Genomic DNA, 13,450 nt, shown 5'->3' with positions numbered 1-13,450 from the left:
CTGTGATGCGACGTGGACATGTATTGCTGCGGTATCCTACCTCATGTTTTACATCTGTGATAAGACTTCAGTGTCTATTGCTACAGTATCCCACTGCAGGCGTAATGCTCAACTGTGAAACGACTTCAATATCTCTTGCCGAGGTATCCTACGACATGATGCATACTCGACTGTGATGTGGATTTATAGCTTTACCAACTCTTAATACTAGGGTGGTTCATGTGGGAGTATAATGTATTCTGTCCATGGCCTGTGCTGTGGTTGCTACAGAGCAAATTTATTTGTAATACATCAGTCTTATGCCATTATATGTACAATGAAGAAGCAATAAAGTTTACAGAACAACATTCCATGCTCTTCAATATATTTTCACAATGCTCAATCTTTTTCAGTGTACTTCAGACACATCGAAAGTACAGCAGCGGCCACCACCTACGGTAGCACGGTGGTCAGTGACCACATAACCCAACAAGCCAGTTGGGGACAGTTATGCAAATGAGTTAGGTTCGCAATTCACTGGGAGCACTTGTTGCATATTGCGAGTGGGCAGAGCCTGCCAAACGGGAACCAGTTATTAAAGCGAGGGTTCCTTCAACTTTCCTGCCAGTGCTGCTGGCTGTGTTGCCTTGATTCTGTGGGTAGTGGTGCATGGACCATTCTTAGTTGGTGGAGCGATTTGTCTGGTTAATTCCGATTACGAGACTCTTGCTGCCTATTAAATAGGTGTGGGGTTACCGGCACCTTGCAACCTTCTTAGACAAGCCTCCCCAAGCTGCATGAAACAGTACTAATAGGTATGTGATACCCTTAGATGTCCGGGGACACATACGCGTCTTCATCCAACTGAAAAGATGGGGTAAGCCGTGGAACTTCTTTCGTGATTGGCAAACGGTCTTCCAATTGATCCCCTTGAACGAGGTATTCCCAGTAAGCGAGAGCCATAAGCTCGCGTTGATTACGTTCCTGCCCTTCGTAGACACCGCACGTCACTACTGCCAACTGAATGTTTTAGTGAGGTCCTTGGAGCGATGTCTGTTGCCAAGATGAGCAAACACTTCATTTACAGGACAGCACTGCTTTCGTTTTGCCCTTACTTGGACTAGACTGGAAAAACTTTATTTAGGTCCTGCAGGACGCGCTTAGGTCATTTCTGCATTGTCTTGTCGTGACGGTCTCTCGTAGTGATTCCACTGTCGTCATGCCCACGACTTTGAGAAAGTCAGCTATGCACAAACATTCACCGAGTCATCTTGCTACCACTGCCACGTTTGCATCGTTGTCAATGAATCACCGTCGTGCCTTCTCCGCGGTACTGTTCATTTCGTCGTAATGATTTTACTGTCTGTCATGCCTTCGTCTTTATTCAATCATCGTCACGCAGTCACCTTCATGCCATAAGGGTTGTTCCGTCGTTGTGACACATGGCATGTGCACGATCGAGTGCGTCAAGTTTATGTTGAGCGAGGCAGTTCCAAGGAAAAATGTCTCCAACTGTGCCATGTAACCTCTATTTGCAAAATGTTGCCTGCATGGATAGTGTTCTTCGCTAACATCAATGCAAGCGGCACCATCTACAAGACCTAAAGAGATTGTCGAAGCACATTGAATTTCGCAGACTTTCCATTATTCTCCAGTGGCACATGTTGTCAATGAATGTTTGCCAAAAGGCCAACACAAAGCCTAGAAAACTCGGGGGAATATTATTGCTAATTGGCACACACCCCGTTGGAGACGTGAACAATATGTGCATTCATGTTTGCCGCCGCCTCATTTGCGGGCGCATCCGTCTTCGCACGCTCTGCAAATATGCAATGTGAAGATTGCGAGGCAACCTGAACATGTTAATTATTGCAGAGCGAGCCTGCTTGGCGCTCTCGAACAAAGCGCGTGGAGGCGGCACTACTTGTGCCAAGGGCAGCGATGGGGCCTGTGGTGGCTGCACTTGTCTTGTTGCTGCATCACTCGTACAGCTTGTGTCATCATCTTCAGGATCATCTGGCAGCGGATCCTCTGCCTGGAGACAGAGGTTGTGAAGCGCAGCACACGCCGTCACAATGGTGGCTGCTTTGCGGGGTGAGTAGTGCAGCGTACGGTAGCTCTGCAGGCACCGGAAACGGCTTTTTAGGATGCCTATGCATCTTTCAGCCGCATTCCTGACGACGGCGTGTGCTTCATTGTAGCGCCCCTCTGCTGTCAGCCGTGTCGGGTGTCCGGGCACAGGAGCGAGTAGCCAGGGCTCCAGAGGGTACCCCGAATCTCCTGCATTTACAAAAAATGTTTTGAGATGTCAATGATTTATTGTGCGAAATTTTGATAGGAACCGCTGCAAACAGAAAAAAAATGTATTGCAGCACAGAAATGCCTGGCTGATGCAGGGTATAAATGAAAGGTAAACAAACGCATTGCTAATAGTGTGTCTTCCGCACGACATAAAGTTCCTATTTGTAGATTAATATGAAATATCCTGTTCGTATTGAACCTACACAACTGTCACGGAGCGGCATATTTTCGAATGGTTTGGACGCTGATTAACGACACGCCGAATTACGAGCGTCAAACACGTGGGCTCCTGACTGTGCAGCGTATAATGCATTCGACATCGACACGCCGAATTACGAGCGGCAAACACGTGGGCTCCTGACTGTGCAGCGTACAATGCATTCGACAATTGACACGCCGAATTACGAGCGGCAAACACGTGGGCTCCTGACTGTGCAGCGTACAATGCATTCGACGTCGACACGCCGAATTACGGGCGGCAAAAGCGTCGTGGCCGCTCGGGCTGCCATCTCGATTCCAGACGCGTCACGCCGATTACGGACCCCGAAGTGTGCGCGTACGGCCACGTGGTAGTGCCGGGATCAACCTTGGCCCTTGTCAGTGGGAGAGAGGCTGATCTGCGGTTCTTCGTCCATAGTGGGAGTGCGGCCAAGATTGTTGAGAGCTAAGAGAGCTGAATTCGGAGAATGCTACGTTGCGGCAGTTTCCCTACCTAGGGAACTAGGGAAAGGACAGGCTATTTAAGCGCATGTTTTGGGCCCTGCTGATTAGTCTAGAAGCTGAACCTATGCGCTGCTGAGAAGCCGTTGGGGGGCTAGTGCCGTCCAGTATCGCCTGGACCGCCTGGCCACGTCCGAACTCCGAGGAACTTGTTGACGTACGAGACGTCAAACCAGCGTCTGCAACGAAGCTCACGGTAGTTCACCTCAAGTTAGCTCAACCTGCTTGAGGGAAGTCGTCAGATCTAGACTCCCGGGAAACCCAGCTCAGCAATTCGCATCCACCTCGACAAGATCGGACCGCCAGCATTCTTCGGGAAAGCTTTGTGCACCGACTTCCACGGTTTATGGACTTGCTGTTGCTGCCCGGCCATGCGTATGACACCATTCGTTTTCTTTTGAACTTTGATTTCTTTTGAACGTTGTTTTAGTGAAATGCTGTTAAGTGTATTTTTGTGTATTTGATCCTCGCACTGTTTCATTTTTAGATGTACTGTTAATCGCTCGTATTAATTTGCCCTTATCATTGTGTATATTAAGCTCAGGTGTGTTAGTCTGTCTTGTGTCTTTTTTTTATTATTGTATTTTATTAATCTGTGTGTATTTATAAACCGATAAATATCTTGTTTTTTTGTTTACTCCCGACTCTGACTCTTTTCACTGTGCTCGCTTGCGTACGGAACGACCAACCAGCTTGTCTACCCCGTCGATTGACTTCGCGCCGACGACGAATCGGGGACAGCTGTGACATAAACTGGCGTCCGCGAACAGGACGTTCCGTACAAAAAGCAGCATGGTGAACGGATAACGATGATCGTGGAGATTGATCGAGTAGTGCTACTGACACATTCTTGTACAGTATCGAACGCGCATGCATGCGAATTGTGAGCGCTCGGTTTTTGGTGGTGTAGCAGTAGCGACATTTTGGAGGAAATGGAGTTCGAAAAGTGGATAGAACTAGGCAAACAGTTAGGCCTAAAGGGCGCTGATTTGGCGACATGGGTTGTGCAACAGCAGAGACAGGCAGTCCAGGAAGGGCAGGAAGAGCGGGCGTTGGCCCGAGAAAAAAGGCAGAAAGAGCGAGTGGCGGCGAAGGAAGCTGTAGAGCGCGAAATACGGTTGTTACAATTAATGCTTCAGTTTAAGCAAACTGGCAGCCTGAGCAGGGCTAGCAACGAGCACCTAGAAGTACAGGAGGAGCAGCAGAAATGTGAGGTGCCCGTAGAAGTCGCACGCGGAAAGTGCGAAGAAATCGCACGCACGGTTCTGCCGATAGTAGGAAGAGAGGCCAAACTTTGCGAGCCTAACAAAGGTGATGCCAGATCCGCAGACCGTGGCGTGGTTGTTGGGGACCGGATTGAGCGCGACGAGTTACTGTGCCAATTGAATGCGAGAGAAGCATCTAGGCCAGCCGTGGACGATTTGGAGTATGTCGCGAATGTTGCTCTAGCAGCAGTAGTCCGAAGTGACACAAGCTCGCTAGACGAGAGCACCAGGGCAGACTCCACTCGATCAGAAAAGTGCGCAGAACCACAATGCGGGCAGGATAGTGCAGTTGGGGACATCGCCCAGGTAGGCGAGCTACGGTGCGCAAAGGAAAATGGCTGCATTTCCCCGGGGTGTCTGAAGGTCTCCGCCAGTGAGGGTGGCATTGAGAGGGGTGATACACCCGCTGATCATCCGGACCGTGCTGTTGGGGTGGAAGTCGTGGCCGACGATATACGTGCTGGTCACCACGAGGAGCCTGAGGAAGGCTTGGAAATTAGCACCGCGAAGCGTGCTAGGAGAAAGAAGCGGCGTCGTAAAGTTCGTAATGCGGCAGAGAAGGCAACGCAGCCGAGGAAAACAAAGGGCGCTAAACTCTGCGGGGAGCCCAGTGAAGAATTTCGAAAGGTGCGTTTGCAGATTGCAATGTCTTCAGTAAAAGCGCGTCCGAACCGCCGGAAAAGGAAGCAAGGAGAAGGCCGTTCGGCGCGGGGGCGGACAAAAGCAAGGGGGCGATTATGTTCCCCCTCGTTCGGTCCCTTGAAAAGTGTGCACGGCATGGCACAGAAGAGAGAGCCGATACGGCGCCGCGAATTAGGCATACGCGTCAGTAAAGTCGCGGTGCGATGCGTGACAGGCACGTTTCCTGTTTATGAAGTGTCGGGAGTGGGCAGCGAGGAGAATGGCCGCTGTACCTTTTGTATTCTCTCGCTGACCAGACCAGCCGTCAAACCGCGCCCGCCTCGTGTACGGCTTAAGGATTTCACGCAGGTTTTGTAGAAACAGTTTGTCTGTTTCTTTATTTTTTCCATGTTCGGTAACTCCTTTGGAGATCGTTCATTAAGCAAGTTTATAAAGCTTTGTTTAAATTGTTTTAGAAGCTCTACGATATTCTGATAGAGCTGGTGTGCACGCGTAGAAAATTTTTGAAACTTTGCTTTTTTTTTTAATATGTCATTCTTTCTGTAGCAGTTAGGCTTGCTTGTGGGTGAAATACGCTGTATCGGTTCACTTTACCGAAGGGTTCAGGATTTCTTTTTTCTTTGAGAGTGGGTCGCTTTATTTTGAAGGAGCCGTGGGGCGGCCTTGTCGTTTGGAAGAGTGTTTGCGCCGTTCCTTAAAGCGTGTCTTCCGGGACCACAAAGGGAAACAAAGCGTTGGCGTGTGTCTCGCATGTGTGTTTGGAAGACGACAGGGTTTTGCGGTTCAATTGGTGCATGGAAGTACTTTGCTAGATGCGCAACTATTCTGGTAGTTCTGAGCGCGTGTTTGGCGCACGTTTTTTTGGTTGCCATTGCACTAGTGCGTGTATTGAAACTGATGTGGAGTGTGAGCAGACTATTCATGGCAGGTGTGCTGCATATGTTATTTCGAGTACCATTTATTTGCGGTCATTGTGCAGTCGAGTTGGAGAATGTTGTTGTTGTGTGCCTGGACGTGTGGTGTTGTGTTCGATTTTTTTTGCATGGTACACGTGGTTATTAGATGTATAATGTTATGTATACATAGAATGGTCTTCTTTTTCTTGTTTGTGTTTTCGAAAATGCCACTCGTGTAAGTGAATATTATGTGATAATATTCTGAAAGTGGGGGGCTGTGTCACGGAGCGGCATATTTTCGAATGGTTTGGACGCTGATTAACGACACGCCGAATTACGAGCGTCAAACACGTGGGCTCCTGACTGTGCAGCGTATAATGCATTCGACATCGACACGCCGAATTACGAGCGGCAAACACGTGGGCTCCTGACTGTGCAGCGTACAATGCATTCGACATCGACACGCCGAATTACGAGCGGCAAACACGTGGGCTCCTGACTGTGCAGCGTACAATGCATTCGACGTCGACACGCCGAATTACGGGTGGCAAAAGCGTCGTGGCCGCTCGGGCTGCCATCTCGATTCCAGACGCGTCACGCCGATTACGGACCCCGAAGTGTGCGCGTACGGCCACGTGGTAGTGCCGGGATCAACCTTGGCCCTTGTCAGTGGGAGAGAGGCTGATCTGCGGTTCTTCGTCCATAGTGGGAGTGCGGCCAAGATTGTTGAGAGCTAAGAGAGCTGAATTCGGAGAATGCTACGTTGCGGCAGTTTCCCTACCTAGGGAACTAGGGAAAGGACAGGCTATTTAAGCCCATGTTTTGGGCCCTGCTGATTAGTCTAGAAGCTGAACCTATGCGCTGCTGAGAAGCCGTTGGGGGGCTAGTGCCGTCCTAGTATCGCCTGGACCGCCTGGCCACGTCCGAACTCCGAGGAACTTGTTGACGTACGAGACGTCAAACCAGCGTCTGCAACGAAGCTCACGGTAGTTCACCTCAAGTTAGCTCAACCTGCTTGAGGGAAGTCGTCAGATCTAGACTCCCGGGAAACCCAGCTCAGCAATTCGCATCCACCTCGACAAGATCGGACCGCCAGCATTCTTCGGGAAAGCTTTGTGCACCGACTTCCACGGTTTATGGACTTGCTGTTGCTGCCCGGCCATGCGTATGACACCATTCGTTTTCTTTTGAACTTTGATTTCTTTTGAACGTTGTTTTAGTGAAATGCTGTTAAGTGTATTTTTGTGTATTTGATCCTCGCACTGTTTCATTTTTAGATGTACTGTTAATCGCTCGTATTAATTTGCCCTTATCATTGTGTATATTAAGCTCAGGTGTGTTAGTCTGTCTTGTGTCTTTTTTTTTATTATTGTATTTTATTAATCTGTGTGTATTTATAAACCGATAAATATCTTGTTTTTTTGTTTACTCCCGACTCTGACTCTTTTCACTGTGCTCGCTTGCGTACGGAACGACCAACCAGCTTGTCTACCCCGTCGATTGACTTCGCGCCGACGACGAATCGGGGACAGCTGTGACAACAACACATAAGGGAAATGTGCACTATCATTGCTACACTTACCAAGCAAGAACTCCTCGTCATTCAGGAGGCCACACGTCAGGCGGCGGCGCAATGCTGAGTGCCTCCAGACGAAGGAATCGTGGCATGATCCTGGCATGCGAGGGTCTATGGCCATGATCCTGAGGTTCGCATCACACACCTGCGAGAGGGAGTCAAATGGTTTCTTCAGCGTTCATCTTCTGTTGCCCATTGCTTAAGGATGATAACACGTATAAACAGATTGCTTTACCGAACGCTGCTTGCACGGATATGTGCATTTCAAAGTAAATGCCGAAATACACTAGTGATCAGATATGCTAGCCTGTGTGGAATTCCTACGCATTCGTAAAGATACGCTAAAGCATGTATCCATCATTTTCACATTAACGTGCACAAGCCGCATCACATGCCACTTCACTATGTAGTTACTGATACCACACAGGCTACACACTGCTACCACGGAAGCTACACAGCTACTCGTCAGGAATTGACGTCCGTACACGACCATAAACGCATTATTTAGATAGCATTGACCGTAATATCAGCAACATTTGAACCGCAAACAAGTTCGGGTATGCTACATTTCTAGCTATGCGACAGGGGGTTATTTTCCCGCGTCTTTTTCAAGCCTAAGAAACATCGTTTGTCTCGCACCATCCATGGGGACTCGACACTACGCAACTAGTTTCGCGTCACAGGTGCTCTTTGTATACTTTAAATGAACCCGCTAACGATTCAGACCAAGGACTGTGTTTGAAATTGTTTACTTACCACCATGCAATTCAAGGCGTAAAATCCCTTGCGGCTCCAGTACGCCTCGGTTTCCGCGGGGCTCATTTTTCGTGGCCGGACGATGGCAATTAGTGTTCCGTCAACACAGCCGACGACCCCAGGGAGCTTGCCACGTTCAAGGAAGCGTTGCTTGACCACCACCTTTTCTGTGGCCGTCGGAAACTTGACCCATCCCTTTGCTTTGCCGACCGTTGCTATGGCTTCAGCAACGGAAAAAAGTATGCGGCTAACTGAGGGCTGGGACAGGGCGACAGTTTCCTCGCTGGCCACGGACTGCTGCAAACTTCCAGTCGCGAAAAAACGCAACGCACACAACACTTTTGTCACAGTGTCAATGCCACTAGCGCGTTGCGGCCCCAACACACACTCAAGTTCCTCGCACAGGCGGAGCACTGTCTCTTTCGCGAGTCGGAATTGTCGCCTGAATTCCTCGTCCGTCATCTCAAAGGCCTCTTGTCGGTGACGACGTCGTCGCTGTCTCTCACACAGGCTCGCTAAAAGCGCGAGAACAGGCGCCACAGACACCGGACACGCTGCCCATTTGCTCCGAGTGCCGCGATCTCGCCCGTGCACACGGCATGCACAGGCTCTGCACACGGCACACCGCGCTTCGGATCAGACCGAAGCAGTGCGCGCGGCTTCGCTTCGTAGCAGACGACAAATTCGGTTTCCGCGTGATTGACATGTGCGTGACGTCATCAAAAATTGCGTTCGCGCCAGGCGATGGCGTCATCCAGGCGGCGACCAATCGCTGCACGCAAACCGAATCCTTCGAAAACCGAAGCGTTACAGAATACGGCCCCAGGCTGAACGGGTCGGTGCTGTTCCTGCGGTGAACGAGCGTTCGAGCCCAGCGGTACCAGATGGCCTTGGTCGGGAGTGCGAAGTTCGGGCGAGCCACCTGAGAGGGTCCGGCACAACCGCCTGCTGGGGTCGTGGCCACGGTGCCGCGTTGCTGACCGCGCGGGCCTGCCGTGCTGTCGCGCGAGCAGTTCATCTTCTCGTGCGCTGGCCGCCTGTACGACTTCTTCGTGCAAAGAACGCTGCGTCTGCAAGCGCCGACGCCCCCCCGTCATCGTCACCAGTATTGTGAGTGACAATTTTACGAAATGACCGAAGGACACGCACTGTGATAGCTCGCGTGAGTGGTGGACTGCGTGGACCGTTATACAAAAAAGTTGTCGCAGTTTCACCTGAAAGGCGAAGCATAAATTGCGATAGCAAATTTGTAGAGAGCTATACGGAGTAATGATAGTAGCTTTATCGGCTGTATAAACTTGGACATGCAGCAGCACCGGCAACACGCAGAACTGTTGTCGACGCCGTCGGCGTTTTGCTCGCATTCGCACAAAATGCGTGCGTCGTTGGTGACTGTTGCCGGAGCCTCTGATATAAATAGGCACTTGGTGCCCCAGCTAAACGTCGCCTCCCTTCCCTCCCCCTCCCCGCTCATGGCCTTTCGCGCGTCGGAAGAAGGCGCGTTTGCTCTACATATATGCTGATTGTAAAGGAGGAAAGAGACGCCTATTTCTGCAGCCCTTAAAAGGAAGCACGGCGCAGAACGCGCGTTTGTTCTCCGCCGTGGGTTCACTCCCCGTGAAAGCGCACGTCCCTCGCGCCCTTTCACTCGCACATACAACGTTCGGCGGCGCGGCGACGATTTCATCTCCATTGACGTCATACGGAACCTCACGGCGACGGCAACGGTGACGGCGATGATGACGACGACGGCGACGCGACGGCAGAAATCTGCTTTGGAGTGTCCATATAATTGCTATCGCAATAATAGCCATAGTGTCTTGTTAACTCACGTAAATGTAATTGTTGCCGTCTGTCGTTGATAAATGTTTGTCCTGTCTATGACTTTGCTTCCTGTATCTGAGTCCCTGGGCCCACGAACCACCACAGACGTATAATGCGGTTTGAGGAAACGCTATAACAACAATAAGACTACTAAAACAAGCACACGCGATAGACTACGGTGTGCAGCAGCAGCACTCACGGCACGTATGACAGCATAACCACTAATAGGAAAAATTTCACCAAACAGTGAAAGTATGCGAAGGCGCTTAGAAAATAATGTCGCCGTTTCACCCGAAAGGCGAGGCATCAATTGCGATAGCAAATTAGTAGAGAGCTATACGCAGTAAGGCTAGTAGCTTTATCAGCTGTATAAACTTGGGCAAGTAGCAGCACCAGCAACGCGCAGAACTGTTGTCGACGCCGTCGGCGTTTTAGCCGCGTTCGCACCGAACGCGCGCGGCGTTCGCGGCTCTGAGGTTTTCGACGAGATCAGAACGGGACACTCATCGAGCAGCGTCGGAAGTCTTTCACACCTTCTCGCCTCGCAACGTTTTAGATGCGAAACATGTTATGTTCGGGGCTATGTATCACTCCCTTCCTCCCTCCGTCCCTCCATCCATCCATCCGCCGTGCGTCGTCCACACCTCTACGGCGCATGCGCATCCCCCTCACCCTCCTCTCCTTGTCTCCTCTCCTCCCCCTCCTCTCCTCTCCTTGTCTCATCTGCTTTCCTCTCGGCATTCCTCCTCTCCTCTCCGACGCTCCTCTCCTCTCCGGATTGCACAACGAATGGCAACACCTGCGGCTCCGCGCGCGATAATGCGAAGCAGCTTAGGTTAGAGGCGCGACGATAGGCGCCCCAGAGCCACCGGCAACAGTCACCAACGCCGCGCGCGTTTGGTGCGAACGCGGGAAAAACGCCGACGGCGTCGACAACAGTTCTGCACGTTGCTGGTACTGCTGCATGTCCAAGTTTATACAGCTGATAAAACTACATTGAGTCGACCCCATGGCTAGAGTGACCTAGAATATGGGAGAGTGTCCAAAGCGCCAGCCCCAGCGAGGGCCTTTTTCTGTGAACTGCCGCGCCTCGCCGCTGATGCTCCGGACCCATGGGCTTTTCGAGCTCCCGAAGCGCGCGGGAAGCGAGGGTCGTCTGCTACGCGCAGTAGTTTTTTGCGTTCATTTTCAACGCAAAGCACTTAAACTCTATTTAACTTCAATGGTGTGGTGCTGCATGGAGCTTACCCATCTTTCAGCGTTTCTTTGTGCTTGGGCCGCTGTGGGCGAGGCAACAGCAGTGACGACAGTATGCTCATCCGCACTCTGCTTTTTGTGCAGTCTTTCCTCTGCCTTGCTGATCGAGCCATCTACTGCGCTGCGCTGGATGTGGAACCCTGCGACCTACAATCTGGCCTACAAGCTTCACGGAAACGCGTTCAGCACGTGGACAGCATCTGCTTGCGCCTGGACAGCCCTATCTCCCTGGTGGACGATAGTCATGGCTTGTCTACTTGCGCTCCAAGCGATCCGTATGCCTACGTCATCGATGACATTGTTCTGGATGTTTCTGATACCGGTCAGCATGGTCCCGTGACATCTTCGAGCCAGGATATAAAACCCGCACCATCCGCTTCTGGCTTCAGTGGGCGAGGCAACAGCAGTGACGACAGTATGCTCATCCGCACTCTGCTTTTTGTGCAGTCTTTCCTCTGCCTTGCTGATCGAGCCATCTACTGCGCTGCGCTGGATGTGGAACCCTGCGACCTACAATCTGGCCTACAAGCTTCACGGAAACGCGTTCAGCACGTGGACAGCATCTGCTTGCGCCTGGACAGCCCTATCTCCCTGGTGGACGATAGTCATGGCTTGTCTACTTGCGCTCCAAGCGATCCGTATGCCTACGTCATCGATGACATTGTTCTGGATGTTTCTGATACCGGTCAGCATGGTCCCGTGACATCTTCGAGCCAGGATATAAAACCCGCACCATCCGCTTCTGGCTTCAGTGGGCGAGGCAACAGCAGTGACGACAGTATGCTCATCCGCACTCTGCTTTTTGTGCAGGTATGTTATCTTGAAGGAGCTACCACTGTTCGCTCAGATGATCGTTGTCTGCTGTTGTTTCCTCGCCCACATGGTCATGGTTTTTCGCTTATTTCTTTGCCCTCTTATGTCATGTATTGCTTCAGCACACTGCTTCTGAGCGGTGACGTTGAGTTGAATCCAGGCCCTCCTAAACCTTGTAAAGATAACTCCGAAAAGGCCACTCGTTCTAGAGGTACTTGTACCTCTAGAACGACTTGACATACTCTGGATCATCAGACGACAAATCTGACGATATGGCTTCTGTCGGTGTAGATCCTAACATAGCCAATATGCTTGCTAAGCTGCTTGAAGGACAAAATAGAATGGCACAAGATATAAGCGACATTAAGCAGTTTCAACATGCAGTTAACTCTCGCTTTGATGCACTTGAAAAACGTGTATGCGATCTTGAGTCCTTGTCTTCCGCTTCTCAAACTAGTACATCGAGTGATAATGCTACCCGTGTTGAAATCCAATCATTGAATGATACAGTAAACAAACTTTTGTCTTGGAACGATGATCTCGATAACCGGTCACGTAGAAATAATCTTATTTTGCATGGAGTTTCTCAACTGGCAGAAGAAACTAACGAAGCTTTGCTAAGTCAGGTCTCACAATTATTTACAGGACAGCTTAAAATTGAATGCCCCCCAATCGAGCGCTGTCATAGGATAGGTAAAAGGAATGGCGATCGACCGCGCCCCATCATCATTAAGCTTCTGGACTACCGCACCAAATTGGTTGTTCTTAAGAATGCATTTACACTGAAAGGCACTGATATTCACATAGCTGAAGATTTCTCGGCTCGTGTACGTTCTATCAGAAAAAGTCTGTGGGAAGCTACCACTTCCTACAGGAATAATGGTCACATAGTCCGTTTGCGCTATGATCATGCCTTCATTGACAATGTGAAATACACCTGGGACGACAGTACAAAAACCTTGATAAATACTTCTACTACTTCTTCAAAGAGTCACTCAACTGTTAAACGAGCTGGTTCACACTGACTTTTCCAAGATTCTCACGACAACCTTCGGCTTTTGAATACTAATGCCAGAAGTTTAATAAATAAGTTTTCTGACTTCGTATCCTTAACAACTACTTACTCGCCTCATATTGTCGGAGTCACTGAAACGTGGCTACATGACGAAATCTGTGACTCGGAAATATCTCCACCCGGTTTTAATGTAGTTCGGAGCGATCGTAAAGATGGAAGAAGAGGCGGTGGTGTCGCATTGTTTCTGAGGTCTGACCTCAACTTCTCTGTGCTTGAGGGGCCTCGTGAGCTTGAGACAGTTTGGTGTAAGGTTAACCTTCATAAGAAAACTCTTTTAATTGGTGTTTTCTATCGCCCTCCTGGATCAGCCGCTACAGATCTTCATACGTTAAGCAATTTCATGAAC

The 13,450-nt window shown here is 50.2% G+C and overlaps 1 protein-coding gene across 1 annotated transcript; it reads right to left on the bottom strand.

Moving 5' to 3' along the window:
- Nucleotides 1–807: 807 nt before the first annotated feature.
- Nucleotides 808–8,597, bottom strand: LOC119454507 (putative nuclease HARBI1). Its single transcript, XM_037716417.1, has 5 exons — nucleotides 8,524–8,597; nucleotides 8,136–8,439; nucleotides 7,386–7,524; nucleotides 1,904–2,259; nucleotides 808–843 (listed from the first exon to the last, which is right to left on the bottom strand). The coding sequence occupies exons 1-5, from the start codon at nucleotides 8,595–8,597 to the stop codon at nucleotides 808–810; spliced, it is 909 nt and encodes a 302-aa protein (XP_037572345.1).
- Nucleotides 8,598–13,450: the final 4,853 nt, after the last annotated feature.

This window comes from Dermacentor silvarum, chromosome 5, assembly GCF_013339745.2.
Source record: "Dermacentor silvarum isolate Dsil-2018 chromosome 5, BIME_Dsil_1.4, whole genome shotgun sequence".
Taxonomy (NCBI): domain Eukaryota; kingdom Metazoa; phylum Arthropoda; class Arachnida; order Ixodida; family Ixodidae; genus Dermacentor; species Dermacentor silvarum.
The sequence above is the reverse complement of the archived record's forward strand: the minus strand, read 5'-3'. Positions and strand labels throughout refer to the sequence as shown.

What these genes read in the sequence shown, in the direction of transcription:
- LOC119454507 (XM_037716417.1), bottom strand. Translation starts at nt 8,597, where the DNA reads ATGACGGACGAGGAATTCAGGCGACAATTCCGACTCGCGAAAGAGACA. An exon ending in CGCCTGTGCGAGGAACTTGA is followed by an intron (nt 8,440 to 8,523) that starts GTGTGTGTTGGG and finishes CGCGACTGGAAG; the next exon opens with TTTGCAGCAGTCCGTGGCCA. An exon ending in TGACGAGGAGTTCTTGCTTG is followed by an intron (nt 2,260 to 7,385) that starts GTAAGTGTAGCA and finishes TTGTAAATGCAG; the next exon opens with GAGATTCGGGGTACCCTCTG.